The following is a 27,667-nucleotide window of genomic DNA, read 5'->3' on the forward strand; positions in this document are numbered from 1 at the left end:
GAAAGATACGGTGCACGTGCGGTATCGTTTGGTACCACTCGCGCGCATGATGAGTAGCCGTTTTCTCTCGCCGTTCATACGCGAGCCGCCAGAAATCCACACGCAACGCCTCTGGAGCCAGGCGGCGGGTGTCGAGTAGTAGCCTCGAGGCCCGAGAGAGGAATCGCACGCATCGCTTGGTCGACTGTGTCAGAAGAGGGGATACGAGACAACAAAGTTCAGACAGGCAGTCACGAGAACCGAAGAGAAAGAGGTTGCGGGGCGCGAGCTATCCGAAGGAGGCAGTTCACCAGACGACGAGAAAGGTCGACACGAGCAGTCGGCAAAGCGAGTGGGGCCGCATGCACGCGGCGCTGAAAATGCCGGAAACTCCGGCGGAGGCTTCGTAGCAGCAGGGAGAACGCCTGAGACGTCGAACTTCGACGAAACGCAGGAGACACAATGCGTGGACGGACTCTGTCGTGGGAGGGCCGCCACATGCGCCGCTAGGAAGCATGCTGATCACCTTCTAGGTTGGCCTCTCGCGGCGTCTCCGGTTGGAGGGAGGAAGGTCGGGAAGGGAGGAACTCCGTTTGGAAGGTCTTTTCGCGAGGCGACGGCTCGGGGCGCCATGCGGCTCCAGTAAGAGCGGAAAAAACTCAGACCCGAAAGGTTTCCGCCTCTCCTAGGGATCCGTGAGAGCGTTCCGAGCCCGAAACCAGCGGGGTGGAAAGCAGTGGAAAATGTATCTCGAGAAAGGCGCCTGTTTCGATCGAACCTCACGCAGGTTTGCGGTTTCCCGCGGCCATTGCCCGTCGGCGAGCTTTTCGCTGTAGAACTTCGTCGTGGACCAGAAGTAGACCGACCTCAACGAGGAGGCAGCCGAAGGAGCAAATGACTCCGACGATGACTTTCTGCGGCAGGAAGGCACCGGCACACGAACGGAGGCAAGTCCTGGAACGGACTCCGGAGACACCGAAACTTGTCGAGCGCTGCGAACTCGCACCTTCCAGAGGCGCGCCCGGAAGACGCAGCGCGGGCAGACCCCGCTGCCGACCCACCGCCACAGGATTCGGCGACAGGAAAAACTAAAGAGTCGCGCGAGAGTCTCTGCACAGACTCGTCCGCCAGCGCGAGAAGTCACAGCGAGCGAAAACGGGATCCACACCAGAGCCCGCTTTCCACAGCCACGCAGCAACACGCCGCCGGCCGTATGTACATTCCCCGTCCGAAGGGAAAACGGGAACGCAGAAGCGCGATTTATGGTTCTTCGAGTTCGGGGACTTTCCGCCACTCTCTTCAAAGCTCTTTCACGCCTTTTTTTAAGACTTGACCGCTGGCACCCAAGAACCGAGCGACGCCTTCTCGCCTCAAAACTGTGCGGCACGCGGAAAGACCAAAGCGTTTCCACACGGCGACGTACCGTTGTGAAATCGCGGACGCCCGAGTATTCCGCCATCCAGTAGCCAGCGAGGAACATGAGAAAGATGCCAATCAGTGCGTTGATTCCAAGCCTGCGTGGACGCGCAAACAGGTCCAGAACACACCAAGACGCCGCAAGAGCCTCAGGGCTTCGCATGCTTCCCGGGACACAGACGCACGGCGCCACAGACGCACGGCGCTGTTGGAGGCCTTTGGTGGAGACGCGCGCGGTGTCGCAGGAAGCCCGCAATTCGAACCCAAAATTCCGCCCTGCGTCCTTCTCCCTGGAAAGCAGAAGAAAAGTCGACTCTCGCCTCTCTCGCGGGCGACCGCAACGCGCTTACGCCATGCTCTGTGTGTAGTTGGCGAAGACGTCTTCCTCCTTCGAGCCAAAGAGCTTCCGGACCGTCGCCCGGTATTTCCTCTCTTCCGAGAGAAGGCGAAATCTCTCGCTCGCCGGGAGCGCGTCCACGTCGACCGGAGACGTAGGCGACACCTTGCCTGAGAGCGAAAAGGACAGAACGTTCGGATACACCGCGGCAGAGACGGACGTGGTGAAGCAAAGAAGATGACAGACATCCCCGCGGGTGTTGTGTGCTGCATCATCGAACCGCACACACGGGGACGCACGCATCGACACGAAGATCCGTAGTTTTGCTCACGATCGTGTGACTGTTTATTTACACGTCCGTACGCGCAGGCAGACCTGTTTGAGGCATAGAGAGAGAAAAGAGCAGGGGATACATGCGACTCTCGTGTAGGATGTTTGGAGCGCATCCGTGACGGGGTCTACGAGATACGAGCGTACAAGTGGAACGGCAAGAGATTGCGCCAAACGTAGCAGCCGAAACAGAGATGGGAAAGAATCGTCTTTTCATAGGTTAACATGGATAGAAATATAGATCGGGGTACAGGGGCCGTGCAGATCAAAATCGACCGGGGAGGACCTCACCGACGATGTAGGATTTCTCAACTAAGGCGCCGACGCGCACTTGCGCCGCCTCTTTCGGGCGCGTTTTGTTGTACGTTGCAACCTGTACAAAGCGAAGCACGTGGCAGGCACGCTTACTCTCTTTTGTGACGAAAAACGCAGAGTCGGAGAAGTGAAAAGAAATCGATGGAAGTCTCTATGCGTAGAGCGACATATGCGTAGAGCGACATATGCGTAGAGCGACATATGCGTAGAGCGACATATGCGTAGAGACCCGCACAAGTCGACATGGATTTCCGAACGGCGACAGAGTTGCACGTCCATGTAGAACTACGCACCTGTGCATGCATGCACAGGTGCGTAGTTCTACATGCAGAAAAAACCTGGGAAAGGCCATGTTCTGTATGAACGTTGAGGATCGGATGTGTGTGAAGAAGCATCGACGTGTGAGCTCCCTACGGGCGCACGTGCACATGCAGATTGCGGCCTCAAACTCTGCCTCCACCTGCAAAATGCGCGCCATGACTGCTTGCACGGTATGGAGCGCCGCCGACAGTTTCAGCTGTGGACGCCAGACCGCAGAAGAGAGGTCTTCCTATACACCTCCGGAGATCAAACTCGCAAATGCACGCACACACGGATGCGAAGAAGACACAGATAGATCGATGCAGACAGAAAGTGGCGTAGGTGGAGATACATAGGGATAGATCTGGTTGAAGCCGTATGGATACATATCCGCATGTATGTTTATACACATGTATACGGGGGACATGTGAGTGTGTCAGAAGCACGGCTCCAGCGTTATTTCCGAGTTCCGTTTCCAGAGACTCGCGTTCGGTCTGTGCAACCGTCTTTGAAGTGGAAGGCAGGAGAAAGAGTGAGGAAGATGAGTCTTCTGCTTCACACGTTTCTTACCAGCTCCATAAGGCGGTCGAGATCGATAGCTGTTCGCGTCTTGAACTGTCTCGCCGTTTCCGCTCCCGCTTTCTCCAAAAATGCCCGAATTTCCGGTGTAATCTCGATAAACAGTCGATGCGCACAAGAAGCAGGGGAGTCAGCAGCGGAGGAAGACGACGAAGAGGAAGAAGACGATGAAGAGGCGGAAGACGAAGAAGAGGGGGGGAATTCGAGAGAGGATGCGTCTGTTTTCTCTCCCGAGCGTTCCACTTCACGTGACTCGGTAGGTTTGCTGCTCCGCAGTCGAGTGTCTGTGGCTTTCGACAGAAGCTGTTCCGCAGATTCGTCGTCTGCATCAAGTGACAGTTCCTCAGAAATGAAGGCGGTGGCGGCGCCTTGGCTCTTACGCGAGAGCGAGGCCGGTTGGAAAGACGACCAGGCGACTGGTTCAGCTTCTGCGTCTTTCCCCTCTTCCTTTCTCTCTGTTTGCTCCTTTGGAACGTGGCCCGTACATGCAACAGAAGAGGATTTTCCAATACGTCTGCGGAGGCCGCTCGCTTCCGCACTGGGAAAACCGGCGTCCTCCGACAGAGGTGCGGCTTCAGCTTTTTTCGTCATTTTTTCGCCAGGGTATAGTCTGCTCCCAAAATACGAAGCTGGGGCAGTGGACTTGTTGCACCAGAAAAATCTGGAGAAGGCTCACAGATATATTCCAGTTGTATATATATATATATATATATATATATCGTTGTGTCTCGGGTTAAACGCATGTACGAACCAAATGTGAGGGCACAGTGCAAAGTTACCAGGAACTCCTGTTTCTTTGCGGAGAAAGAAGACGGACGAGGGGCTGCAGACCACGGACGAAACCAGGCGGAAGAACATGCGACACTTCTTCTCGTTGGGTCTATATAGCGTATAGCCGTGTCCTGTGACAGGCTTCAACGACGAGGCGGAACCAGAATTTTTGAACGATTTGTGGAACGGTCAAAAATCGGCGTTGCTACGTGGCACTGGGTAGGGAGAAAGCTAGGTCGCTGGGGAAAAACCAAAGGTAACGGTCTGGTTCGCTGAGAAAGCGAGAGAGCTCCTGGGATCTGGGAAACCACGAGACAAACTTTCCCTTTTTAAATGCTTTCAAACTCCAAATTTGTGCATGAGGGCTCCCGGAAAGACGAATTTTGCAGTGAAAACGCGTTCCGGCAAAGCCCGCGTTTGTTGTCACAAGTACCGGTGCACACGTTTGAAACTTGAAGGTGGAAACAAGCGCCTCTGTACAGGAATGAATGACTGTGAAAAGTATGTGTGCCCTCGTCCAAGACGGTGAAGAGTGTTTAAAACATCGTACGTGTGTCAAATTTTCGTTTTTTCGAGACCGTAAACTGCTCTTCAGCCCCCAGGAAAGCATGCAACACCAGTTGAGAGAGGGTTAGAGGCTTTTCGAGACAATCGAGGCTGGTTTTTTACTTTTTTTCGGGGCAATTCCTCAGCGCGCGGACGAGTTCGTCCGCTGTCTGTACCCCCAAGCTACACAGGGGTGCACTCACTGGACGGGTGATCGCGGACTAGCAAGACGGCAGAGGGAAGACGAGCTCGGAAGCGCAGCCTGGATTCCTGCGGCGCAGAAGACACTGTCTACTTTGGAACACAGGAAGACGCAAACAGACTGGCCTTCAGATTCAAGGTGGGGGCACGAAGTTTGGAAAGGAGGCCAGAAAACTTCTGTATATAGTGAGCGGAGAAATTCACGCTGAATTTGACAGCTCCGCATTCGTCGAGTTGGCTGCGCCTGATTGCTGGCTAGCAGCCCCTCTCGCCGCGAGCGTCGTTGTGCGTGAGGGCGAGAGAAAAGCACGGACCCCATCCCTCTCACGCGTCACCTGACGAGTCAGCTCTAGGAAGTTGTTCACTCTAAGAACAGAGGTGTCTTCTGCTGAAGGCTTGAATTTTTTCGAAGAACGATTGATCGGGGATTCTTTGAACTCGAAGAACAACGTGTCTCTTCGTGCAACTTTACGACACGTTGGCCGGCTGTTTGGTGAAAAAGTCGAGCTTGCGGCTGGGCGGCTCGACAACGCCAGAAACTGACGCAAAAAGAGGAAAGGGCAGTTCTTGTCCGGCGGGTTTCTGAGGCGACTTCTTCTGAGGGTTTCCTCTTTTTAGTCGAAGTCTGACCGTGGGGTTAACCCCTTGTATTTCTTTGAATGGCCGGAGACGCCAGCCTTCATCGATCTTTGACCGATCGTGCCAGGCCTCGTACTTGACTTCCCAACGCCTGTCAGGATGTCTGAGAGAACGGGAACAGACGGGGCGAAGCCGAAGGGGACGACTGGGAAACCAGGCGGGGGGCCGAGCAAACTCAATGCTCAAGTTCAGCAGCTCTTTGCTCGAATGCAGCAAGTGAGGATCGACGAGGGTGGTTTGATCAGTCTGACACTCCGAGACTCTTCCAGGGACTCCTCCATGCTTCCCCCTGCAGGAGTTGCTGCTTTGCTGCAGTCCTCAGGGTTCTTATCCGGCAGGTTCTCTTCCTTTAACTCTTTTCAACCGCAGCGCAGCACGTACAAGAAAGAGCGGTGACAAAGTTGGCAGTACACCAACTGGAGCACCTGTGCGGACACGTGTGTGTGGATGTATGTTGCAAACAGGAAATTGAAGACGAGAAACCGGCTAATGTCATTTTCTTCATCGTTGACTTCCTCTGCAAGCACTATCCTGAGCATCTTCAAGGTTTCGCAACGATCTGGAATGCAGGTAGGACGCGTTCTCCCTGCAACAGTGTGTTTCGACCGCGAATCTCGCGAGGGTAGAAGTCACGGTGGTCTTGCGTAACGTCTTCTGACAGTGGTGGAACACATGCAGTGTTCTTCGATATGGAATACCATCGTCGTAATATTTTATGTTGACCGTCGTCTCCTGTCACCTCGATGTGAGTGCAGACCCCGACCTGGAGAAAGAAAGACTGGGCGTCGTAGAATTCTTCCGTGCACAGAAGCTGCCCACGGAAATTGCGGCCCACTTTACAAACGCTGGTTTTGACACAGTAAGCAGCAGTCGTTCCTTCAAATATTTCGCGTGCGTGGTAGCCCTTTGATCTACATTGTATCTTTCCATCGTGTGATCTTGTACTGCTGGCGTGCTGACTCCTGTTCTCAGCTGGAGACTCTGTGCACGCTGACATCCGAGTCTTTGGACGACATTGAGAAGTTCAATCAAGTACGCTGGCTCCCAGGACACAAAGTCAGACTGCAAGTAAGGAGAGCGCTGATATTCTTGGTTCTTCATGTGGTGCACTGGCTAGCGGTCGGAATAGTAAGCGAGCGCTCGACGAAAAGCGTTGGTGTGCTTCATCGCGTTCGTTTTGGCTTCTCCATCTGTCTCCTTCAGCAAACATTCGCAGACATCGCTGGCCGTGTTCGAACTTTCACCGAGGATAAGGAAAATCTCGCCCGGGCGATGAGAGCATCAATGTACTGTCATCATTCTCAACTGATGAGCAAGCCTAATCTTCTTCCATCTCATCCTGTAACAGTAATTCAAGGCGCATCGCCCTCTGCGAGTCCCCCTTGCTACTTCCCCCCCCCAACTTCTACCCCCGTCGCTCTCCCGACAGCAACCGCACACCGTTCAATTCCCTACAGTCCAGTGTACCAATAAAAACTTCCTGGCCCGCTGAAATTTCGGCAGTGTCAAATGTATCCTGTCTTCCGGGCATTTTGTTTTGTTTCTGTCAATCTACTTCCTATGAAATGTAAAGATGGGGGATAGTTGCATGTTCGCTCTGACGCCCTTGCTAGCAACCATGTTGACTTTCTGACTTCATAGCTGGCAGCTAAAGATGCCACATCGATCGTCGTTATCTACCTAGATCGTGACGGCCCGTTCAGAGAAGCAACTTCCTTTGAATGGTTCCGGATGATCTGTTTTCAGATTGCAGTTCGAAATACGTTCAGTAACGGCGTTCATTTTGTCGTGGCGTTTCTCCTTCTTGATGTATTGCGAAGTCTCGTTCGTTGTGTACTGCATCGGTTTTTGGAGGGGTGGAGTTTGTCGGTTCCTCGCTGTCCTCTAACCTTCATCAGTCATGGCAGGCCACTTCTTGCCTTAATTGGGGGACCCGATGTGGATTCTTTCTTATGCCGGTGCTCGGCAGACTCGAGTTGTCTGGCTGTTTTGAAACGAACTGCCCAAATTTGCGAGGAATTTTCAATGAACATCACTTTCCCGCGAAAATGCATTGTAACGGAAGCAGCACTAACAAGTAGAAAGGGATAGTCAACGAATCAGGCGGTCCACTTTTCCAGCCAACCCACATATAATGTTAGAATGGGGACGACTACCCCGCCTTATCGGGGAGGGAGCCGGTGGCGTCTCGATTGGAATATGATGCCGCAGGTCAAAACGCTTGGTGAGTACACGGCAGTAATCACAGCTCGAAAAATGCTGGCAACAGTCAGAGGCTGAGTGCACGTGCCCGAAAAGGTACCTTTCGCGAGCTAATAGGCCCGTGTGGCTTCCTTCTTGCGCAGGAGCTCAATACAAGAGTCTTGCTGTTGTCATTCTCGTGCACTGACAGGAATTCCACTGAGTTCATGTGCCAAAGGGTACGCAGGTTCAAATCGGCTCATGAGCGATCTCTGGTGCCTGTTGTGCACTGTACATACGCCTTGAGGCCGCGGTCCTCTTTGGCTCTGCCTGGCCAGTGTTACTGTTTTTGACAGAATTTTCTGCCCGTGTGAGCTGCTTTCGGCTAATTCTGGCTTGTCTGCATGAATCGTCCCTGTCACAGTGTTGAATATGATGAAACTCTTCGGCATTGGCATTGTCACAGCAGGCGGATCGAGTCTGGTCCGGGCTGATCTTCCTATCCACGGGTTGATGGTAAGTTAATCAGGCACGCTAGCAGATGTATGTAAAAGCTTGTGTATGTCGGTAATGTCGTAGCATGATGTTCTGGGAGCGTGGACCTTCACAATCGGAACAGATGCAAGTGACCATCCAACGTCGTGTGGCAGCGGCGCGCCCAACTTTAACCTCGAGAATCTAAGGCCAGGTCTGTCCCATGAATGTGTAGTGCTCTGCCATATTCAGAATAGATGTACTGCGTTATTCCAGAGTTGAGCAATTACGCTTCGTGGCTCGCGTCCCAGAGCCACGTGGAGAAAGAAATTGAGTTGACTTTGACGGACAAACAGATCCGAAAGAACAGCGACGTGACACCGAGGAATAATTGGACGTATTTAGCTGTTACTCTTCCATCCACACCCGACGTGCCCGTGGGAACATGGACAATGGTCTATGATGAAGGCTTCGAGGTGCGGTCCCAAGCATAATCTGCGCAGTATAAGCAAAACAGAAACGCGGTGTCAGGTTCGTCTGTCAAACCGCCGTTTTTTCGGCTTCTTGAAGTACTCGCTAAGAAACGGTCAAGACTGTCCTAGAAGGCTAAATGGTAGGAACGGCGATTTATTTCGTAGATTACACTTCAAGTTACGAAAAAAACTTACGTAGGAGACAGTGAGGACTCTTTCGGGGAAACGAAGTGCTACGTAACGGACCCAAGAAAGATACATATGGGATGGACTGTTCAGGCAAGTGTGAGGCTGAACAACCATGTGCTGATAAATGTGAGAAGGGGTCCCACTTGCTTCAGGAGTCGAAAGACCGGCAACAATTAAAGCACACTTGGGGTTGCTTTTATGGCGAGAAAAAGGGGAAGGGAGAGAACACTCCTGCTGTTGTCCTTGAAAACTCAGCCTATCGGCTGCCCACCATCCCTTCTCTAGCGTCACTCGCCGACAGCATAGCACCGTGAGTTTTAAATTTTCTCAGAAAGGTATTGCCACAACCATGGTGGCATACAGGCCGACGTCCTGGACTCCTACAGTTCATCGCCAGTTTGCCGAAGCCACCCCGCGGGATCTTTCCCTGTACAAGGGACAACTGGGTTTTCGGAAGTATCACCCGCCTGTAGAATATGCTCTGCCAACTTTCCTACAGACGGATAGCACTGGAAGTAAGTTTTTTTGCTGAGGAGCTATCCCAGTAACGAGTTCAGTTGTGAATCAAATGGATTCGTCCTCTCAAGGCAAACAGCCACCAACCAGTTGCAACGCAGCTGAGACCGGAGTCCTGGAAAGGAGAAGTAACCTACCGAAACAATGGTCAGTGAACAGTTTCCCTCCACCAACGCACTGAGCCCCGACCACTTCTTTCAGGACATGGGGGGACCCATTTCTGTCCAAATCATGGGATCCGGCAACAGATTCTGTTGTCGACCAGGGTACGGCAAATGGTTATCCCCTGTTTGCGCAGTTTGACCGAAATGCTGTCCGAAACAGGGAGGTGCGGGAGCTGCTACGCTGTCTCGTCTGCGTATGTCTTACAGAAGCGGTTCGAAATCCTTTTCAACAAGCTGTTTCCCGGAGAGAGCATGGCTGTCTTCGAGTCACCTCTGTCTGCCCAGTCCATTTTAAGCTGCTCTGTAAGCCATGCAGAAACACAGAAAGAATGCACGCTGAGAGACGAAGATATTTGCAGCCGTACAATCAAGGCTGTGACGGTGGATACCCGTTTCTTGTGGGGAAACACGCCAAGGAATTTGGCTTCGGAACGGAACGATGCCAGGTTGGTACTGTCATGGACTTCCGTCACCTACTTTTTACAAAATTATTGCGATCGCAGAGATACTCTGCGAGCCACGATCCACACGTCGCTCCTTGTCGAATGAAGTGGGAAAGCGATACAAGCCAGAAGCTTCCATACATGTTGTGATGTTGCGCCTTCCAGCATTGGTTCAGTGAACAGAACACCAAAGCATTCTGCCCCGGGATGTGGACCTGATGACCGTTGGTGCGTTCCACTGCCACGTGAACTAGTTACCTGTGCTCTAAGCACGGGTGCCTTAGGTATGCGAAGGATTACAACTACGTTGGCGGTTTCTACGAAGGGTGTAATGAGGAGAAGATTATGAATGAGGTTTACCATCACGGGTAAGGCCCAGTCAGTCTTAGCATGAAGTTCCGGTAAACAGTACAATGCTTTTGAGTTCAGACCGGTCGTGGTGGCGATTGATGCGCCCGACACACTCTTCATGTATCAAAGTGGACTTTTTGATTCTCGACCGCCTGATCACGGCAAAATCTGCGATATTCGCAACCAAGGATTCAACGGTAAGTGTTGAGAGACGACTTCCTCACTCTCGTCATTCTGAGTCCGCCCGTTTCAGGCTGGGAGTACACAAACCACGCAGTTGCGATTGTTGGCTGGGGAGAAGACGAGTAAGAAGCCTGCCTACCATTTGCACAACAGGGCAAGGCTGCATGGCCACATTCTGTAGACCAGAGAATGCTACCAGAAAACCAAAGAAGTTCTGGGTTGTGAGAAAGTAAGCCTGAAAACTGAGACAATTAGCACGTTCAAAGCTCAGCCAACTATCGTTGCAGCACTTGGGGTAGTAGCTGGGGAACTCACGGCTATGTAAAGATCCCGAGAGGCGAGAATATGGCTGCCATCGAATCCCAGGCAGTTTTCTTCGATCCAGATCTCACAAGAGGGAGAGCCGCCCAGCTCATCAAACAATACAGGAAACAGCGTGAAGCGTAATATGTCTTGGACTGCTTTTCTAACAACGTTTTCGGCCATGTCTCAGCGTGTATCGACGACAACGGGCAAATGCAGGTGGATGAATCGCTCTGAAGCGCACCAAAGGTACACTTCGAACGCAGAACCGACGAATTATATTTTCAACTCTTCCGAAGGGTTTGTTGTCTGTAACGCTTCTCGTCTGTTCCGCTTGGCGGGCCATAAATGCCGTACGATGGCATAATCACAAGGCCGAGCTTTTTCATCTTCCATGGGAATTGCCACCGACAACCTATGATGTTTCCACCAGCTCGAAGCTGGCTTAATTATCGAGAACAAGGTCCAGAAGCTCGGGTTTCCGGGGGCAATATACCTGGAAAAGTCTGTGCTTTCCGCGGTCCATGCGAGGGAAGAGGAAGCGTTACATTAGTACCAGTGCTGGGCAGGACCAAGAAGTTACCCACACTGCGGTCTCTATGACAGTGTCCAGCACAAGAGACAGTTGCGGAGACAGAATAGAACGCAACACAGGATCCGTGGCCAAGTCAAGAATCACGGGTCACTGGATGATAATCTTTCAGTTATACTAATAGGCTCAGACTGACGGCATCCCAGCGCACCTCGTTCGCGGAGGCTCTGGCTAGACGCAACCGAAGGGTTGACGCTCTCTAATAGAGAGTGATGAAATAATTCACCGTAGCTTGGATGTTGTCCAAAATTCGTGAGAAGTCGTGGCGGAGACTGTTTCGCCGCCTGCACACGCCCTGACGCTGTACAACCACGCCCACTGGAGAATCGCCAAGATAAGTCAGCGCCGTAAGCGCGATTGAAAGTGGCCTCTTGTCCCGGCGGCATCAATATCCAGCATAACGGACATGCAGCGGCCCGGTCCTTACGACCATGGTAAAGGGTCATGTGGACGGTTTTCACGCTTTCCTGTGTGTAAAACGATTTCAAGACACAGCATGAGTACTTTCACACCAAGGGGTTTTCGGCATCGCAGGTTTCGTCAACCCTCGGCCGTTTCTGCGTACACGGAGTGCAGCTCGATCCGTTTTGCCTGCAAAGATATCCAGCAACAACGTCGAACACAAATGAAATGGTGGTGTGCCACAGTAGATGCCACCCCTGTCTGATGCAGCGGAAGGCAACAAAACAGACCGAACAAGTAAACTGCAGCGACTGTTTTTTTCAGCCATGCGATCAGTCCTACACACAAACCCAGGGAACGCTTGACTAGAACATATGCCTCACACTCGCTCGTCATGCGGTCTCCAACTCTCTATGTTGCCTGCACTTGTCCTTCTCCGCCCCCACCGACACACTAGCTGGAAGGTTGATACTGGCGCATCCACATACAGAAGCTGGCAACAAAATCTTACCGTGCGTGCGAACCCGCACGACTCTTCGGGCCCCAGTACGGTGTCGGATTGGGAAGCCACTTTGGGACGTTGGGAGACTGGCTAGTCATAGATGCCATCGGCGTCAGATCAATTGCCTTTGTGCTGAATAACACAGATGTATCACGGCCGCTCATGAAGATCAAAAAGCTTAGCTAAAACTATACAGTTCCCTCAGGCACAAAAATACTCGGAACCTAGATGCGCACCATGTTATCACCTTGACATCTTAACAGTACATATGTAGTTCTCGGCCTCTTCACGTGAGCCTACTGAGACCGCAGCAGCCAGAGAAACCCTCCGCACGACCGAAGCTGAAACACAAGAGAGAGCTGAAAGAGAGTGGTGACAGTCACAGGAAATGAGGAACAGACACCTGGTTCTAGAAGTTTTGGCGGTGGCTCAGTGTGTCAAGATTACCCGACGGTGATATATGTAGTGCAGTCAGTTCGGAAGTTTGTGCAAGCATGCAGACGTGTGAAACATCACAGAATCGCCTCGTAGAGCCTGTTCTCACCTGATCTCCTTCTGAAGAAGAGGGAATTTTTCCGGTTCCTTCGGCGGGTGCTTTTGGGCGTGTGTCCGGAGGATGTCAAAGACCACGACCGGTGGAGCATCCGTCTTAATTGCTTGAGGCTCTCGGTGAAAGTGAGACACCTTGTACCCGAGCCGGACAAGAGCAGCTCTGATCAAGTATGTGAAGACACACACCCGAGCATAGCAATGCGAATGAAGTACTGAACGGCCCATCACGGGAATCAAGCCGGTATCTGCCTCATATTCCTAGTCCTTAGTGTCCGCCTCAATGCCTCAAAAAACAGCCATATGTGCTAGGGTCGTTTGAACGGTCTGGGGCACAGATGTGAGTTCATGATCGGCTGCTGGAGGCGGCAACGGTTGATGTCTAGTGTGCTGAAAGCAGTCTGGAAGCCTCACCGCCGCAAGTTGACGCAAGAAAAAAGATGCGTTATTTACTCACTTGAATTGCGAGGGCCTGATCATCTCCAGCTTCACCCGATTGCACATCGTGGGCAAATGGTAATAAAGCGGCACCTCGTGCAATTCCTGAGAGAAGAGACAGCATCCGACTACGAGAGCACCGCACATTCAGGCTAGATTCTTCAGCTACCTAAACGCAGCTACGTCCACATGTATGACGTACTAGGAATCCGACAGAGACAGGAACACAAGAGCGACGAGTGCTTGTTGCACCGATACCCGCCTACGCACCCGGCTTCCCTCAAACAGAATCACACTCGAGGGCTTTTTTCCGTCCAGAAGCCAACTGAACCCCGCAGCCTACAAACCCGGATGCCCCATCACTTCCTCCCCATTTCTTCCCTCGCGCATGTGTGAAGTAGGCTAGAGCCGAAGGTTGTTGCAAGAGAGATTCAGGCGAGGCCAACCGTCAACTCCTCCGCATGAACGACTGGTAGCAGTCCGTTTGGAACCGCTGTCTTCGTCTCAGTCTTGGCACCCCATGTACACACAAGCGCTTGAACTACCCGGAGATGTTCGCTTACTTCTTTGATGGCTGTAAGAAGTCCTCTAATTCGCGTCACCATCGTGAGTCCCGGAAGCCTTTCCGTAGCAGTCTCGCATAAGTCTAGACAAGCTTGAACGAAAGCCTGTACCGCATTTGGCAGTTCCACAAAAAGTGCCCTACGGGTATTCAACTAAGCACCGCCACGTAATCGCGCGCCAGAGTGTCAGGGATGCCCAGCGCACACGGGTCCTACACAGGCCGCTGGAGAAACAGAAACAAAAGTGCGAATACCGCCGAAAATTCACACTTCGGAGCTAAGCAGCGATCGGTGTACCATGTGTACGTTTATGCCCTCCCCAAGCCTTACAAAGGACTGGTTACGAAAGAAAACCGGCTTCGCCCTACAAGTTCTGTGATGCGCAAGCTCTCCCACGCCATCGGCCAGCCTGGCCGGGCTGTACAACTCGCATGGGAGAAAGACAGCCCAGTTACCGGGAAAAATCTGATTCTGGTCTACCACTGGCATGGCTTTCCGCGGAGAGCCTCACAGCTGCCATTCACGTTTCATTGAAAGGCTATGCATCACCTGGACGAGTGCTCGGCGGCAGCTGACACGTAAGACAGACTGGGTGATCAAACTCACTCAACCCGTTACTGGGAGCACAAAAATTCCTGCTCTCATAGGGGGTTCGAGTCCGCAGTCGCGGTGTGTATAAATGAAGAAACGTAACCAAACCCGATAGTCTCAGCCTATGCAAAATGGTCAGAGAACATTCGGCGGTGAATTGTTGCCAGTGTTCAAACTTGACAGGAAAGTCCATGAAACTGGCAGAGGCTCCTGCGGCCTCCAGGTGTCTAGCGACCGCTCTTTTTTCGCTTACACTCTGGTAAAGAGGTCCTGTGTAAAACGGTCCGCCAATAACCATCCGGCCGTGGCATTCGTCGCATCGACCTTTCACCTCCTCGGGCACGAGAGCTGCTTTCCGTTTCCTCGAGCTTCCTGTCGAGGCACGCCCGCAACCATCCCCAGTCTTGATTTTGTTTGATTCAAGAGACTCGCCGCTTTCTTTCTGACCTCCAGGCACTTCGGATCCCAAGGGGAGAATTCGAAAGCAGTCGCAGTTTACGCACTGGTGAACCTGTGAACAATATCACAGTCGTGCAGCCACACTAGACGCGGCGTGCATGCTTCCAAACCCAGATCGGCGCTATACCGGTATCTCTGAGTCTCGACACCCGCCGAATGGCAAGATCTCTCGGCAGCTGTCCGGGGGTTTTCACCTCCAAGGCGCCAATTCGGAATGACGCCGTGCAGCCATGTCGGGGCCTCGCGGACGACGACCATCACTGAAACGGATATCCAGTAGTCGGCTGATTTGCTGTGTCAGTTTGCAAACGTTTGCCGATACATCGCAGAAGTCGCCGCCCAGCAGCAGTCAGAAACCAAATACACAACCTACTGTGGCCGAGTGGCTGTGAACGTCCTTGCATCCTTCCGCAGAGTCGAAGACCTGGACGAAGATACGGACATAAAAGTCCACGCTGCAAGAGAGAAGCGGGACTATGATCTTCTTGTACTTGGCGGCGCACGAGCAGGCGGCGTACAAAACGAGCCTAAAACAACAGAAAAGGGGGCATTCGTCTGTGCCCCGATGTTGTGGTCTGTCACTTGTCACACTCACCTTGCTTCCCCGGCTGCCTCTTGTTACACAGAAGTCAGAAGTCGTTCTAGCGAACCGCTGGGCAATAGCCGGCAGTTTCACTCGCAAGTCGAACCACGATTAGGCTCCCCCACGCAGTTGCTGGCGTGGAAACGGAATGCCTAACCGGACCCGGTGGAAGAGACTTCCGACCGCACTAGGGTCGTCTGATCGACTTGCGAGTTTGGCGAGTGTGCGATCGCATGGACTTGCGGAACTGATGACGAGGCAAGGGAACATTCCCACAGACCCCAACAGGCTCCACGGCTCGCTTGCACGAGCGTACGACGGCAACTGACAACAGGCGTGGAACACCGGTGTTTCGGTCTCTCACTCGGCATATTCGGACGCGCTGCAAAACCCCCGCGGTCTGCACACGTCGCTTCATTTCCTCGAATGTCTAAACGGCCGTTGTTCGGCTTACCTGAGAGCCATTTCGTGCATGTACCTTGCCTTCAACGCCGCTCCGCCGTACTTATAAAAGGTGACCTCGGGTGAATTTCCACAGAGAACCGGCATATCCGTCGAGGTCAGACAGAGCAGACCACCGGGCCGCACAGCCTGGATTGCGGCATCCAAGAACGGCGCGACGCTGCCGTACGGGTCAACATCGACGACGTCAAAAAAGAGAGGCAAATCTGAGGGCCGTGTATCGCCATTGCCTTCCGCACTTTCTGACGGAGGGGAACTCCTCGGCGCGTGCTTCGCGCCTTCGCACGGGTGGCCGCTGGGTAAGTCCATGTCTTTCTGCCGCGCAGCGGAGACGGCGCTTTCGCAGCAACTGCTGCTTGACGGAGCAGCTGCGCACGGGCTGTCCGTGGGATGGTTTCCGGCCCCCTGCGGAGCGGTGAGGAAGAGCGAGAGCGGGGGGAGGGAGAACCCGCACGGCGGTGGCTTCATGTCGAAAGTTGATGGGACTGAGCTTCCCGCAGGAAGAGAGTGGATCTTTTTCAGAGTCCCGAGCGGTAGGTTTCCAGGCCTTGCCAGCACGTACATCAGCTGAGCCCCCTCGCTGCATGTCACTGATTCAGCAGGGAACAAGTCACACAACGCACCTACTCGCGTGGCGTCAGCTTGCACACAGAGCAAACCAAACCACAGCGACGGTAGAAAACGACGGCGCCCGTTGGACTGTCTTGGCAATCAACATGGTTGTGGGCTCAGCAGACGAAAACCGCCGAAAAACGGCTGTTCCTATTGAAACGCTCGTGTGCTGCAAAGACCGCCGCCGGCCGATCAACCGCTATCGACTGCACGTTTGCCTTTCCGTGAATGTCAGCCGTGTCAGTGCGTATTCGAGGGTGTCGAGGGCCCTGTCGAGCACCTCGCTGGAACTCCATTATGTTTGTCCACACGCGAAGCGTTACTTCGGCAGCACGTGCGCGGTAAAAGGATACTGAACGTCCCACAGCGAAATTGGGGATGCACCAGACAAACAAGCGACGGAAACATGTGCCTCAGCTGTGCGTTCCGCCTCGCAATCTGTGATCTTCTTAGCACTGTATCCGCAGACAGGCTTGCCCAGGCAGGCTTGCCCTGTCAGGCTTGCCCTGTCAGGCTTGCCCTGTCAGGCTGCTTCGCTCCAAGCTGAAGACACTGAGTCAAACTGTGAACAGGTTCCTGTCAGAGATGAGACAACTTTGCCGCAACTGCTCAGCAGCCCCCGCGAGGGAACGCGAGCCTCTACAGTATATGAAGAACTGGTTTCCGTCAGTAAAAGGAACCTACAATAGAGTTTTCCGCGTGTGACCTTGTTGAGGTCGGCGTTGCGTTTCATTGCTTCAAGAGCATTGGGATCCAGGTCATTGGCCACCACATGCTTCACGACATCGTCCAGCTCCTTCAAGTATCTCAGCGACCGCAGTCCTGCATCAGGATGAACACAAAAGGTCGCAGGGACGGCTGAAACTCTCCGGCTGCAAAGGGAGGAAGGGAACGTGAAAGGAGTAGGGATGCACGCGCTCGGAAAGGAGCCATCGGACAGCATTTGAACGATGAAGAAGAGCACGCATCGCGCGCACCGGGACCGCGGAACAGAGTGCCGCACAGAACGGACGACAAACTTTCTTGCCGGTCGACCAAGCCTCAGTGGAGATGAGGCAACTCTGCTATGCAGCACTTGGGGCACTGCGCACGAAGAAGAGGGTGCATGACGGAGAGACAAAGCAAAGTACACTGCACGTCCCTAGCGCCCACTAAAGGTCTCGTGCCGCACATGGGCAAATCTCACTGTGAAGCAGTGGCGAGGAAAGCACTTGTGCGAGGAATCCAAAGTTGACGCGCCAGTAGAGCAGATGGCCCCCAGAAGATACAAACGCAGCTGCACGCATGTTCGCCTGTCCAAGGAAACACCGTTGGGGTTCTTTGGGAGGGACAGAATTTGCCAGGTCGAGACGTACCAGTGGCCGCGAGAGGTTCCAGCACGTTTAGTCCTTCGAACCTAAGAGGCGCGGGAGCCTCCTTACCCTCCTTCTGCGTACGAGCTGCCGTCTTCTCTCCTGCATGCAGAGATCATCACCGTTTTGAAAACGGAGGGGTGATACTTCTTCGAAGGAGGGGCTTGAACGTGGAGGGCACTCCGCAACACGTTCAGAAGAGCACACGGTTGGTTGCGCGTAATTGTTATGTGCTAGCGGGCACGTACCAAAGTTGTTGGGTGCAAGACGCCTCTGTCTTGTGTCTGTTCCGTAGTCACTTGGTTTGAAGGAAGAAACGCAAAGGAACGTATGTTTCGGTAACTTTCTCAAAGCGAAAAGTCATGGTACAGATGTAATCATGCGGCTTTGGCGGCGCGGAGATAATGGAACCAGTATCCGATGGGATGGCCATGCGCACAAACCGGCGCTGTACGTACCTCTGCGTTGAATTTCCTGGCACTGCTGGAGAGCAAAGGCCTTGATGACCATGATCGACAGGTCGCGGTTGAACACCTGCACAGGGTTGTAGAAGACGTCATTGTTGCCGCTGCTTATAATGCGTACCAAGCCCTCTTTGATAAACCCCGAGGCGACGTGGCCTCCATCGGCGCCACCACAGTCACCCTGTGGGGATGCAGTTTTTGCGGCATCTGACGCCGCTGCGCGACAAGCCATGAAGGCACTGGGAGCGAAACTCCCCCTACGACCGGTGGTTAGAGCGTCTAAAATTTTCAAGGGCGGGGCCGTTCTGCTGCCCTCAATCCAGAACGCAGCCTCATGCGACGGCCACAATGCATCGACTTTCAGCGCAGAGCTGCCGTCCAGTAGCGCTGGCAAACGCGGGAGGCCCACGGTGAAACCACGCAATTCCAAAGGAGAAAACTTGCGCTTTGCCTAGTGTGTGAGAGGGGCAATGCAGGAGCATCGCAATGCGTGTTTTGAATCTATTTTTGTCAGAATACTCTGCGCGTGTTGATGCCGGCGGTGCATGCGCGAGCCTCAGCAGGTTTGACCCGCTGACACGGCTGTACAATTCCCAAGAGAAAGAGTTTCTTTGTAGGACCACCTGGACAAAACTGGTTTTTATCAACCCTATGACGCATTAATGAGTCACGAGTCGGTTCTGATATCTCCAGGAGTGCTGCTAGCACAACGTCCGCATGCGGAGCAGTCGATTTTTTCGCGCTCTTGGACAGCCTCTGCGAGTTGCACACCATCAGTTCCAGAAGAAGTGGCGTGACATATTTCTCATGTCTCTGAGGAGCTTAAGCCTCCAAAGTGCTCTCTATGACTTTCTAAGACGCAAGTACACCCTTTCAGGAGGTAAGCTGCTTGTTTTTGCCCTTTCCAGTCCTTCTTTTGGTACATGCTTTTAAGGGCGGCAGCCAATTGGAATCAGGCGATTGCTCGCTGGCTCTGGTGTTGCACTTGCGCGCAGATCCGCAGCCTTCCGAATCGGCAAGTCGTGCGCCGCGAACGGCCCGGGATCTATCAGGGTCACTCAACTGAGCGCTGCCGTGGCTGTGCTTGTGGAGCAGGTATCCTCCTCGTTACGTAGGGTCGCGCAGAGTACGAACTGGCCAAAAAATAGCTTGGCTTAGCCGGTGAATTTTACGCTAGTGGCATTCACCTGCTGTCCTTTTGTGCCGACCGTGCAAGTGTCGTTCCCACACGATGGTGACACGCCTAAGAAATAACCAGCGTGAGATCGGTAACCTCATTCTACAACAATACTGGCAAAGCAAACGCTTTCTCTGGCTTCGCATTGCTTGCCGACAGTGTGTCCTTCGAAATACCTGAGAATTCTTACGCTTGTAAGTGTGCAGCCTAACTCTGTACAGACGAAGTCAGTCGTCTGTCCGCATTTGACACCGAAAACGGATCTTTTTGGCCCTCGTCTCTCAGTTTTCTCTTTCCTTGCAACGCGACTCTGCTTCCCACCCTGCCGGTTGACAAAAAAAAGCCGTTACTGCGATCCCGTCAATTATTGTATGAACTCTGTAACAGCTAGTCCGGCGAAAGAGACAAGGGAACTTGGAAGGGAACTTGGAATGAGGATCGGCTCCTACGAGCCGCATCCAGTGGGTAGTTTGAACGAACAGGCTCTCCTTCCCTTACCTGCTAAGTACACATTTTGGCGCATACCGTTTATTCGCGCTTGGCCCCATGTGAGGCCGACGGGGAGTCCCGAATCCTTCCGAGTCAGACCGGACTCATGGTGAGCTTTGTTTGTTATAAATAGCCATAATAGTTGGCTGCTGCCTGCCTTGGTCTCCCATTTCCTTCTTCTTCAGCGATTAACGACTCTTTTCATGGGCGAGATGGCAGTGTCACGCGGGACCTGTAAATGGTTCGACTCCAAAAAGGTAAGCGCTGTGGATGCAATGAGCAAGAGAGATACTTCGGCATGTCGTCTGCTCGCACGATCTATGCAAAAGGAACGAAGGTCCTTTGCTATTAAGTGGAAGTAACGCGACTTTGATTCCGCTTTTCCTTTGCGTGTAGGGATATGGTTTCATTACGGCTGAGGATGGAACAGATTTGTTCGTTCATCAGTCGGAGATTAGAGCAGAGGGATTCCGTAACCTCGCTGAAGGCGAACAGGTAGAGTTTGTCATCCAGACCGGAAACGACGGCCGGAAGAAGGCCGTGAATGTCACCGGACCTAACGGCTCCTACGTTCAAGTACGTCTCTTCAGAACTTCGCCACAGCACTCGTTGGAAGAAGGGGAAGAGACAGATCCTGGGGGGATCTACTTTATCATGTCCGAGGTGAACTCGGAACTTTCGCGGGTAGTGCTAGTTGTATAGGCCATGTCCTTCTCAATTCCCAGTGTCTCCGCTCATATCTGTGCTGGATGTGTGACAGGGTGATAATCGGCGACAAGACGGACCTGGACGTTTCGGGGGGAACGGCGGGGGCTATGGCGGTGAGTACGATCGCCGCGGAGGGGGAGGCGGCAGTGGCTACGGTGGACGTGGCTATGGAGGAGGCTATGAACAAGACCGACATGGTGGCGGCGATTATGGTGGGGGCTCTTATTGAAGGGCTCTGTCCCTAAAAAGGTATGAAGCCGCCGGGGCGGGAAGGGTGTCTGGTTGCAGCGGGGCCGAGCATCCGTCCTGAAAGGACTAGCTCGTCCGGCCGTTCTCCCAGTGTTGTTCATCGTGTTCTTTCGTTCATTAGCAAAAGAGGAAGCACCATGTCGACTGGAAACTGTAGTCCACCAATCGTAAAGACTCAAAGTCACACTCCTGGAGTTTTGAGTATCCGCTTATGAAAAACTGTGTCCCGCATCCTTTCAACAAGCTGTATCATGGTCACTGTAGACGTACAGTGTGCATTAGGCAACGTCATCTATGGTTTTCTTCTGACGAGCTTTTCGTACAACAGGGTTTTGCTCATTCTTTCGCAAGTTTCCGAGAGCCACGCACAGCATCAGGAGGAAGACCTTTACCATTTTGAGTTGTGTTTCCTTAATTCTATGTGCCTGAAACTGTGTTCTGGAGCTGGAAAGCTTGGGGCACGCATTTTTAGTGTCCGTCCTGAAAAACGAAGACTTGGCAAACCACACGGTGCAATCTCAACCCGTTGGTGGTCGCCAGCTTTGTTATCCACTGGAGCAGGACAGTTGTAGAAGAGACCTCTCAAGACAAACGATTGGTGAAAATGCCCGCCCCTTGAATGATGGACCTGTTAGAGAAAGCCCGTTTCCGCATGCAAAATGCTATAGGTACCATTTCGGGCTTCAACATTACTCAAAGCGTAGATTGGGACGGTTAGCGAGGCGAACAGTTACTTGTTGGAGTCTAGCAGAGCGCCATTCTGTTACACTGTAGCCGCAGACTGCGTCTGATGTGCACTTCGTCAGTTCTCAAATTGTTCAGACGCACCTCAAGTTTGAAGTGATGAAGGCTTAGTTGGACCGTGTTTCCCGGTAAAAGGCCCTACTCTGCTGCCTACACACAGAAAAAACCGGAAGCCTGCTTTGAAAGGCGCCACCGTGTACGTTCGGTCGGCCGTGGGTACTGCTATTTCGATGGCTGCCGGATTTCCTGATTTCCACTCTTTGCGAGACGAAGTAGAGGCACTCTGGGGTCGCGCTTCTTCTCGTGTGCTGTCTTTTGGGTGACACACTCTGCACTGCCACAGCAATGTACGGGGAGAAAGCTACGCCCCCCCCCCCCCCCCGTTAGTAACTCGGCGTCTTTCAGCTCCTGCATCCTTGCACTCCAAATTGTATCGTCGAATTCACTTTCACTCTCTATCGTCTCCCTAAATCGAGCGACTAGAAACGACGGCTTCGGACAGGGCGGGGCGAGGGACGGAAGCTGAATTTTTTTTCAAAGGAAATCCTGCTCACACCACTCGTCAACGTCGAGCAGCGTACAGCCGCCTCGGTCCCTTTCATCGTCAGAACATATATACAGGACATGGTGGGTGGGTTGCTGCCTAACGGTGCCGCACAAGAGACCCGGAAACAGCCACGGTTAACCCACCTCTTCCAGGGGGGGCCCAGCAGCCTGGGGTGTTGGGGGAAAGGCAGGGGACGTTCCGGCCTCTGGTTTCGTGGCGATGATGGCAAAGGCGACCAGCCAACTTTTTGGGTGGTGCTGGCTCTTCTCCAGTGTTGTTCGCAGGGGGGGGCTCGTCCTGTAGGGAACACCTGGTCTTCAAAAAGAAAGCCTCCTTATTTGCACATATTGCTTTGCGGTGTGTCCAAAAGTATGGAATGCAAGTGTCGAAGAGGAGCGCCCTTTCGCCTTCGGTCAGGCCATCCGTATCTGTGTTTTGTCGTGTGAGGACAGTTCCTTTCGGGTCCACCAAGTCTTCGAGGGGGGACGGTGGAGAGGCCAGAATTTTGGGCGAGCCCCTGTGCCGAACGTCAATGCAGTAACTGCTCTTAGAAGAGGCGTTTTTAGTTTCGACTTTAAGTGGTGTTCCTCCTATCCGGCGCACAAATGGTCGCTTAACGAAGGCGGGATACTCCCGTCCCTCGCAATTTTCAGAACCTGAGCATGATCGCTTCTTCAAGCCCCATCCACCAGCCACTGTCTCTCCCGCTAGTACAGCAGCCTTGCCCGGTTCAGTCCCCTGTGGCTGTGCGCAGGACTTCCTGGAGATCTACACCGGGGGTGACCCTCTGTGTTACAGAAAGGTGCTGTAAATCTCCGACACACACTTGACAGAAATTGTCCTACGTGTGCGCCGGGAATTGCTGCAGTTGTTTTATTGGGGTATTCGCGTTCTGTGATGTTGAGAAGCCACGGCTTCGGTGCCACGCCAATGGCAAGCTCTGGTGTGCTCCTCGGTACAATTCCGGGCTCAAAGCCATCGATCTGATTTTATGTGTTTGTCTACCGAGTTCTACACTTGTCAGCTTGCCTTCTTTGCCCGGGAGTTTGTGCCACCAGACAGTAGGAACAGACGTTTGCCCCATTCCGAGACCGTTCTGGGGAAGTTGCTCCACCACCACCAGTAGTCCCTTGGAGGCGCATACCCTGAGTTTTTCGCCACACGGTAAAAGTCGCCTTGCGACTACTGCTCTTCCAGAGATTCTCCACAAGGACATGAGAGAAGTTGTATTTTCACAAGGTACAGGAAACGGCACTGGAGTTAAGACCGAAGAAATGGCGGAATCGGTAAGTGTACGTTTGGTATATGTGCCTATGAAAGATCTTGTGCAGTGAAAAGACAGGATCTTGACAGTCAGACCGGCACAACAACACATCGTCATATGAATGAGATGTCTTTTTCGAGTTGCAACTAATTTGACACACGCGACTGCCTCTCCAGAGTGGTCCGCTTAGTAGTGCGCCGTCTTGCTCGATGTGTGTGTGGTAATATAGGCGGTAATTGGTACCCACGATGATGGGCTGCCAAAGAACAACTTGGATTTGTTAACATCCGACGACAAGCGAAAAGGCAGTGACAGCGGGCCGCGATCTCCAAAGGCAGCTGACAGTGAAGCTGAAGGCCTCCAAGAAGCCGCATGCCCCGCATCTGAGAGCCTCCTAAATGGTGCTTCTGCGGATAGGACATTTACTTCTACACTGCTCGCGCTAAGCCTTGCTGCTCCAAAGCGCGGTCTCGGCCGGAAAGATCAGGGGTTAGATTGCGTCCCGGGTGTCAAGCTTTCAAAGGCGGAGTGCGCAGAAAGAATATCTCCCCATCCGAATTCTCCGAATACCCCAAATGTATTGGCGGAGGAGTGCGGTTATCCAAGAAAGCTCCCCAGTGACACGTCCACGTAAGTGTGCTCGTGGTCGCATGATTAGTTTCTGTTCACGAGGAATTGGGCAGCTCCCGTCACTCTTCTCTATGACGCATGCGATCCCATCGCCGAGTCAGCGACGGCGGGCAGATGAGTGGCTTGTGTGCCCGTAGCCACAGCAGCGTTCGAAGGACGGGTTGGACAGCTTGTGGCTATCTGGCATCCATTCGAGGTAAAGCCTTTTTACACACACAAATCTGTTGTGTTTTTTCTCCCCGGGTTCCGATCCATGGTTCCTCTGGGGACGGTGACTGCAGCAACACCAAGCGATGTGTGTCCTGGATTCCCTCATGCAGGTCTTCCGAGTTCACAGGCAATGGAGACAACTGCATGGGGAGCAACACGGTGTCGCGGCTTCAAACTGGGGATGGCGCATGGTGTCCCTTGAATTCCCTTTTGGAAACCGCCGCGTGGGCGGCTTCTTCCGAATCGGGGGACAAAAAGTGCTCGGAGAGACTCACTGGCAAACTCGTGACACCAAATTCCACTACAACTCCTCGTGGCGCTCCTGATTACTCTACATCGATTCCGGACTCGAAGGCCGGTCGTGCCACGCCGGATACGACAACAGGAGGTTCGGCTGATAAACTGCCTTCCTCTCCCGACGGCCAGGACTCTCTGGGGCGCCTGTCCAAAGGCGAGCCGTCACAGCGCATGACAGGGGATCACACCTTGAGACATGACAGTCGGCCGAGTGGGGGGACGCCGTTTGCCGTCTCTACCAAGGAGGGGCGCAGAATTTTCTTGGAGGACGGCGCATCGCAATTTCTTGAGAACAGTGGTAGCCAACCCCTGCAAGTGATATGGGCTCTCCTGACTGAAGCGAAAGAGATGCTGAGAGATATCGCAGCAGTTCAACAAGGGCTGGTGGAGGCGCAACAGCAGCTGACCCTGTTGCATAAAAATTCAGTACTCGGGACAGGCTTACCGCTGAGAGCGTCACAGTTTCGTCGAGCCCCTAGTACTCTCGCAGCTGTCGACGACCGCGGGAATCGCGATGTACGCGCTCAACTGGAGCTGTTAGCGAGCCCAGATCAGCTGGTGGATTGGGACGAATCCGACGCCTTTACGGCAGGAGCGCTCGCTACGGCGTGTTCGGGTGACGTGAATGTGTCGTCAACGCACGATCTGACTCGTATCGCCCGGGAAAGCGCGAATAGCTCCAAGTCCTCGAATGCCTCGCAACCTGGAAGTGAAGAATGCCTCCAGCATCTTGCACGGGCGCGAAGCACCCGGACTGCTGCGCGCCTTCCGAGTCCCCACGCTTTGGAAGCGGTGCTGTCTAGCGGAGAAAACGGCCAAAGGCACCTGGGACTCGAACGGCCGTCCTCTTCGGCGTTGCGCAGTTCGTCCTTCTCAAGTGCAGAGTCTTTTTCTGCAAATTTAAACGGCGTTGGCGCTCTGGCACCTGTAGACGGAAGTAGTGCAGCTCCTTTCGGGCAACCGCTCCTGGCGCCAATATTTTCTCGGGGCCGCGCACTAGATAAGCACGACTGTGTTGAAGAGGAGTCTCAACTTGCTGCTGCGCTCAAAAAAAGAGCTCGTCCACGAGGTCCGAATTGGACGGGCCCCGAAGGAATAGACAAAGCTCGCAGTGCGCTTCGGCTTACACTACCGCCCGCTTCGCTGTATCAGGGTTCCGTTTCTGCGGATGAGGTCGGATCTCGCAAGTCCATGCCCGTCGAACTAGGTACTGGCGGGCACCTGGGCGACTTTCCGAGTCGGACGAAGCGGAAGGCAGGTCTGATCACGGAGCAAGGCCTGCCCGATTCACCATCCAAGGGCGATGATGGAGAAGATTGCCACGGAGTCGCGTTGAAACAACCAAGCCCCCAGTCAGCCGCCGATCTCACAAAGAGCAGTGAACCACTGCAGTGCCTTGCACGGATGACGGCGCAGAAGAAGATGCGCCCCGCGTGGCCCCGAGAGGACGCCCCCATGCCGGGGGTGCGTTTTGCCAAGGATCGAAACAGCTGGGTGGCCTTCTGGTGCGAGAATGGGAAGCAAAACTACAAGTCCTTCAGCAACAAGAAGTTCGGCTGTGAACGGGCTCGCCTCATGGCAATCGCGGCCCGCCATGCCTTCGACCAGCGCGTTGCACGCCAGCAGCTCCAGCAGTACCAACAGCAGTTGAATGAGCAGCATCAACTGAAGCAGCTGCATTCTAAAAAGCAGTCACGATCTCTCGTCATCTCCCGGCCGGCAACCGAAAATCCGCCTGGAGGCAACCGCGCAGTTGCCGGACTCGGTGACTTAACTATGGGCTCTGTTTCCTCACGTTCCCTATCCACCGCAGGGTTGTCCGATGACAGTGCAAGACAAGAGGCGAATACTGTCCCATGCAAAAGAACAGACGATCCCAAGGCCAACCGGTCCACACTAACGAATAGACAAAGCTCGTTTGACGACGATTCGGCGGATATGTTGGGCAAGGCCGCCCTAGGACTGAGTTTTGCAGAGCTGCAGAAGCTCGCGGAGTCTCTGGAAATCCCGCAGCACCTTTATAGTCCGCATCACAATGTACTACAGACGACCGAGTTGCCCTCAGCAGCGGATTCTGCGGGTCTCACTGTTTCAACCGACATCCTCAACTACGATTTTGGCGAGTCTAAAAGTGACGCAAAAAAGCGAGCTTGCTTGCAGTTGGAGAAAATTTCTGACGTCAACATTGCGCAGAATCTCCATCTTGCCAATTCGTATGATCCCAAAACTGCACAAGAAGACATGATACAGAGCTCCGAGCCAGCAGAACGGCTCGCGGGAAGAAACTTGCGGCGGGGGAGTGGCGAGGCAGTTAAAGGGGACAGTGTCCCGGAAGAGAAGGTGCGGGATTCGGCTATACTCGCGTAGGAGGAAATAATCTATGGCAAATGAAATCATGAGTTACAAGGTAAAGGCGCTGGTCAAGACAGGGATCAGTGTGTTCGTTGGGGATCTTCGGTAATTAGTCGTCTTTAGTGTAGGTGTCGCTCAGTCACAGGGAATAATCACTAATTGTATGTCTCCAAAGTACGAGCTATTCCTCGCATCAGGAGATGTGTCTTTTGGAGATGGGTTGTGGGGGGCAGCCCAGCTGTGTAAAAACAGAAGCAATCGGCCTTCTGTTTCATTTTCATGTAACAGATGCGTAGTGCCTGTGCGCGTCACGTAAAGTGTGCACACATCGGCGAAAAAGACTCTGAAAACGCAGAACAAAGTGTTTTTGTCTGTACGTGGTGTACCACGTGTTTCATATTTATTGCTATGATTTAGTTACATCGCGCCATTCATGACTGTCAGAATTCATCCTCCTACAGCCCCAAATAAAACTGTGCCACCAAGGGAATTTCTGCGGGAAAAAGGCAACTGCCTGGTGGCCTAAGCATTTGTAGGCCCCGGGTGTTGGTGTTTCCGGAAGGCGCATCGTTGTCCTTTTTTGTATCTTTGTCAGCAACTAGTCTTTATCTTTTGTCCCGTGTGTTTTTTTCGGTGTTGGTGGATGGCATGGATTCATCAGGCAGACCAATGAGGCAACGTATAATCAGCCTCGGGTGTACCGAATTTTCACTGGAGTTGTTTTGGGGGGTTGGTGACCCT

The 27,667-nt window shown here is 53.3% G+C and overlaps 6 protein-coding genes across 6 annotated transcripts; 4 read left to right on the forward strand and 2 right to left on the reverse strand.

Moving 5' to 3' along the window:
• Positions 1–758: 758 nt before the first annotated feature.
• NCLIV_038670 (conserved hypothetical protein) lies at positions 759–3,847 on the reverse strand (the record flags this gene model as incomplete). The annotated part of the gene is made up of 5 exons (XM_003880776.1): positions 759–893; positions 1,403–1,493; positions 1,746–1,902; positions 2,354–2,435; positions 3,248–3,847. 5 exons carry the CDS (start codon positions 3,845–3,847, stop codon positions 759–761), a joined length of 1,065 nt encoding a protein of 354 aa, XP_003880825.1.
• Positions 3,848–5,512: 1,665 nt separating this feature from the next.
• On the forward strand, positions 5,513–6,886 carry NCLIV_038680 (hypothetical protein; the record flags this gene model as incomplete). Its single annotated transcript, XM_003880777.1, has 5 exons — positions 5,513–5,629; positions 5,878–5,983; positions 6,169–6,272; positions 6,386–6,481; positions 6,617–6,886. 5 exons carry the CDS (start codon positions 5,513–5,515, stop codon positions 6,884–6,886), a joined length of 693 nt encoding a protein of 230 aa, XP_003880826.1.
• Positions 6,887–8,029: 1,143 nt separating this feature from the next.
• NCLIV_038690 (hypothetical protein) lies at positions 8,030–10,513 on the forward strand (the record flags this gene model as incomplete). Its single annotated transcript, XM_003880778.1, has 7 exons — positions 8,030–8,110; positions 8,174–8,282; positions 8,345–8,544; positions 9,618–9,713; positions 10,124–10,221; positions 10,283–10,401; positions 10,458–10,513. 7 exons carry the CDS (start codon positions 8,030–8,032, stop codon positions 10,511–10,513), a joined length of 759 nt encoding a protein of 252 aa, XP_003880827.1.
• A 1,275-nt stretch (positions 10,514–11,788) lies between these two features.
• On the reverse strand, positions 11,789–18,491 carry NCLIV_038700 (hypothetical protein; the record flags this gene model as incomplete). Its single annotated transcript, XM_003880779.1, has 11 exons — positions 11,789–11,873; positions 12,196–12,318; positions 12,731–12,898; positions 13,193–13,278; positions 13,737–13,841; positions 14,581–14,838; positions 15,160–15,313; positions 15,824–16,421; positions 17,128–17,265; positions 17,799–17,897; positions 18,254–18,491. 11 exons carry the CDS (start codon positions 18,489–18,491, stop codon positions 11,789–11,791), a joined length of 2,052 nt encoding a protein of 683 aa, XP_003880828.1.
• A 1,646-nt stretch (positions 18,492–20,137) lies between these two features.
• On the forward strand, positions 20,138–20,862 carry NCLIV_038710 (lin-28 homolog B, related; the record flags this gene model as incomplete). Its single annotated transcript, XM_003880780.1, has 3 exons — positions 20,138–20,182; positions 20,322–20,501; positions 20,686–20,862. The coding sequence occupies 3 exons, from the start codon at positions 20,138–20,140 to the stop codon at positions 20,860–20,862; spliced, it is 402 nt and encodes a 133-aa protein (XP_003880829.1).
• A 2,525-nt stretch (positions 20,863–23,387) lies between these two features.
• Positions 23,388–26,941, forward strand: NCLIV_038720 (uncharacterized protein; the record flags this gene model as incomplete). Its single annotated transcript, XM_003880781.1, has 3 exons — positions 23,388–23,459; positions 23,667–24,067; positions 24,388–26,941. The coding sequence occupies 3 exons, from the start codon at positions 23,388–23,390 to the stop codon at positions 26,939–26,941; spliced, it is 3,027 nt and encodes a 1,008-aa protein (XP_003880830.1).
• Between the last annotated feature and the right edge of the window lie 726 nt (positions 26,942–27,667).

This window comes from Neospora caninum, chromosome IX (genome assembly GCF_000208865.1).
Source record: "Neospora caninum Liverpool complete genome, chromosome IX".
Lineage (NCBI taxonomy): Eukaryota > Apicomplexa > Conoidasida > Eucoccidiorida > Sarcocystidae > Neospora > Neospora caninum.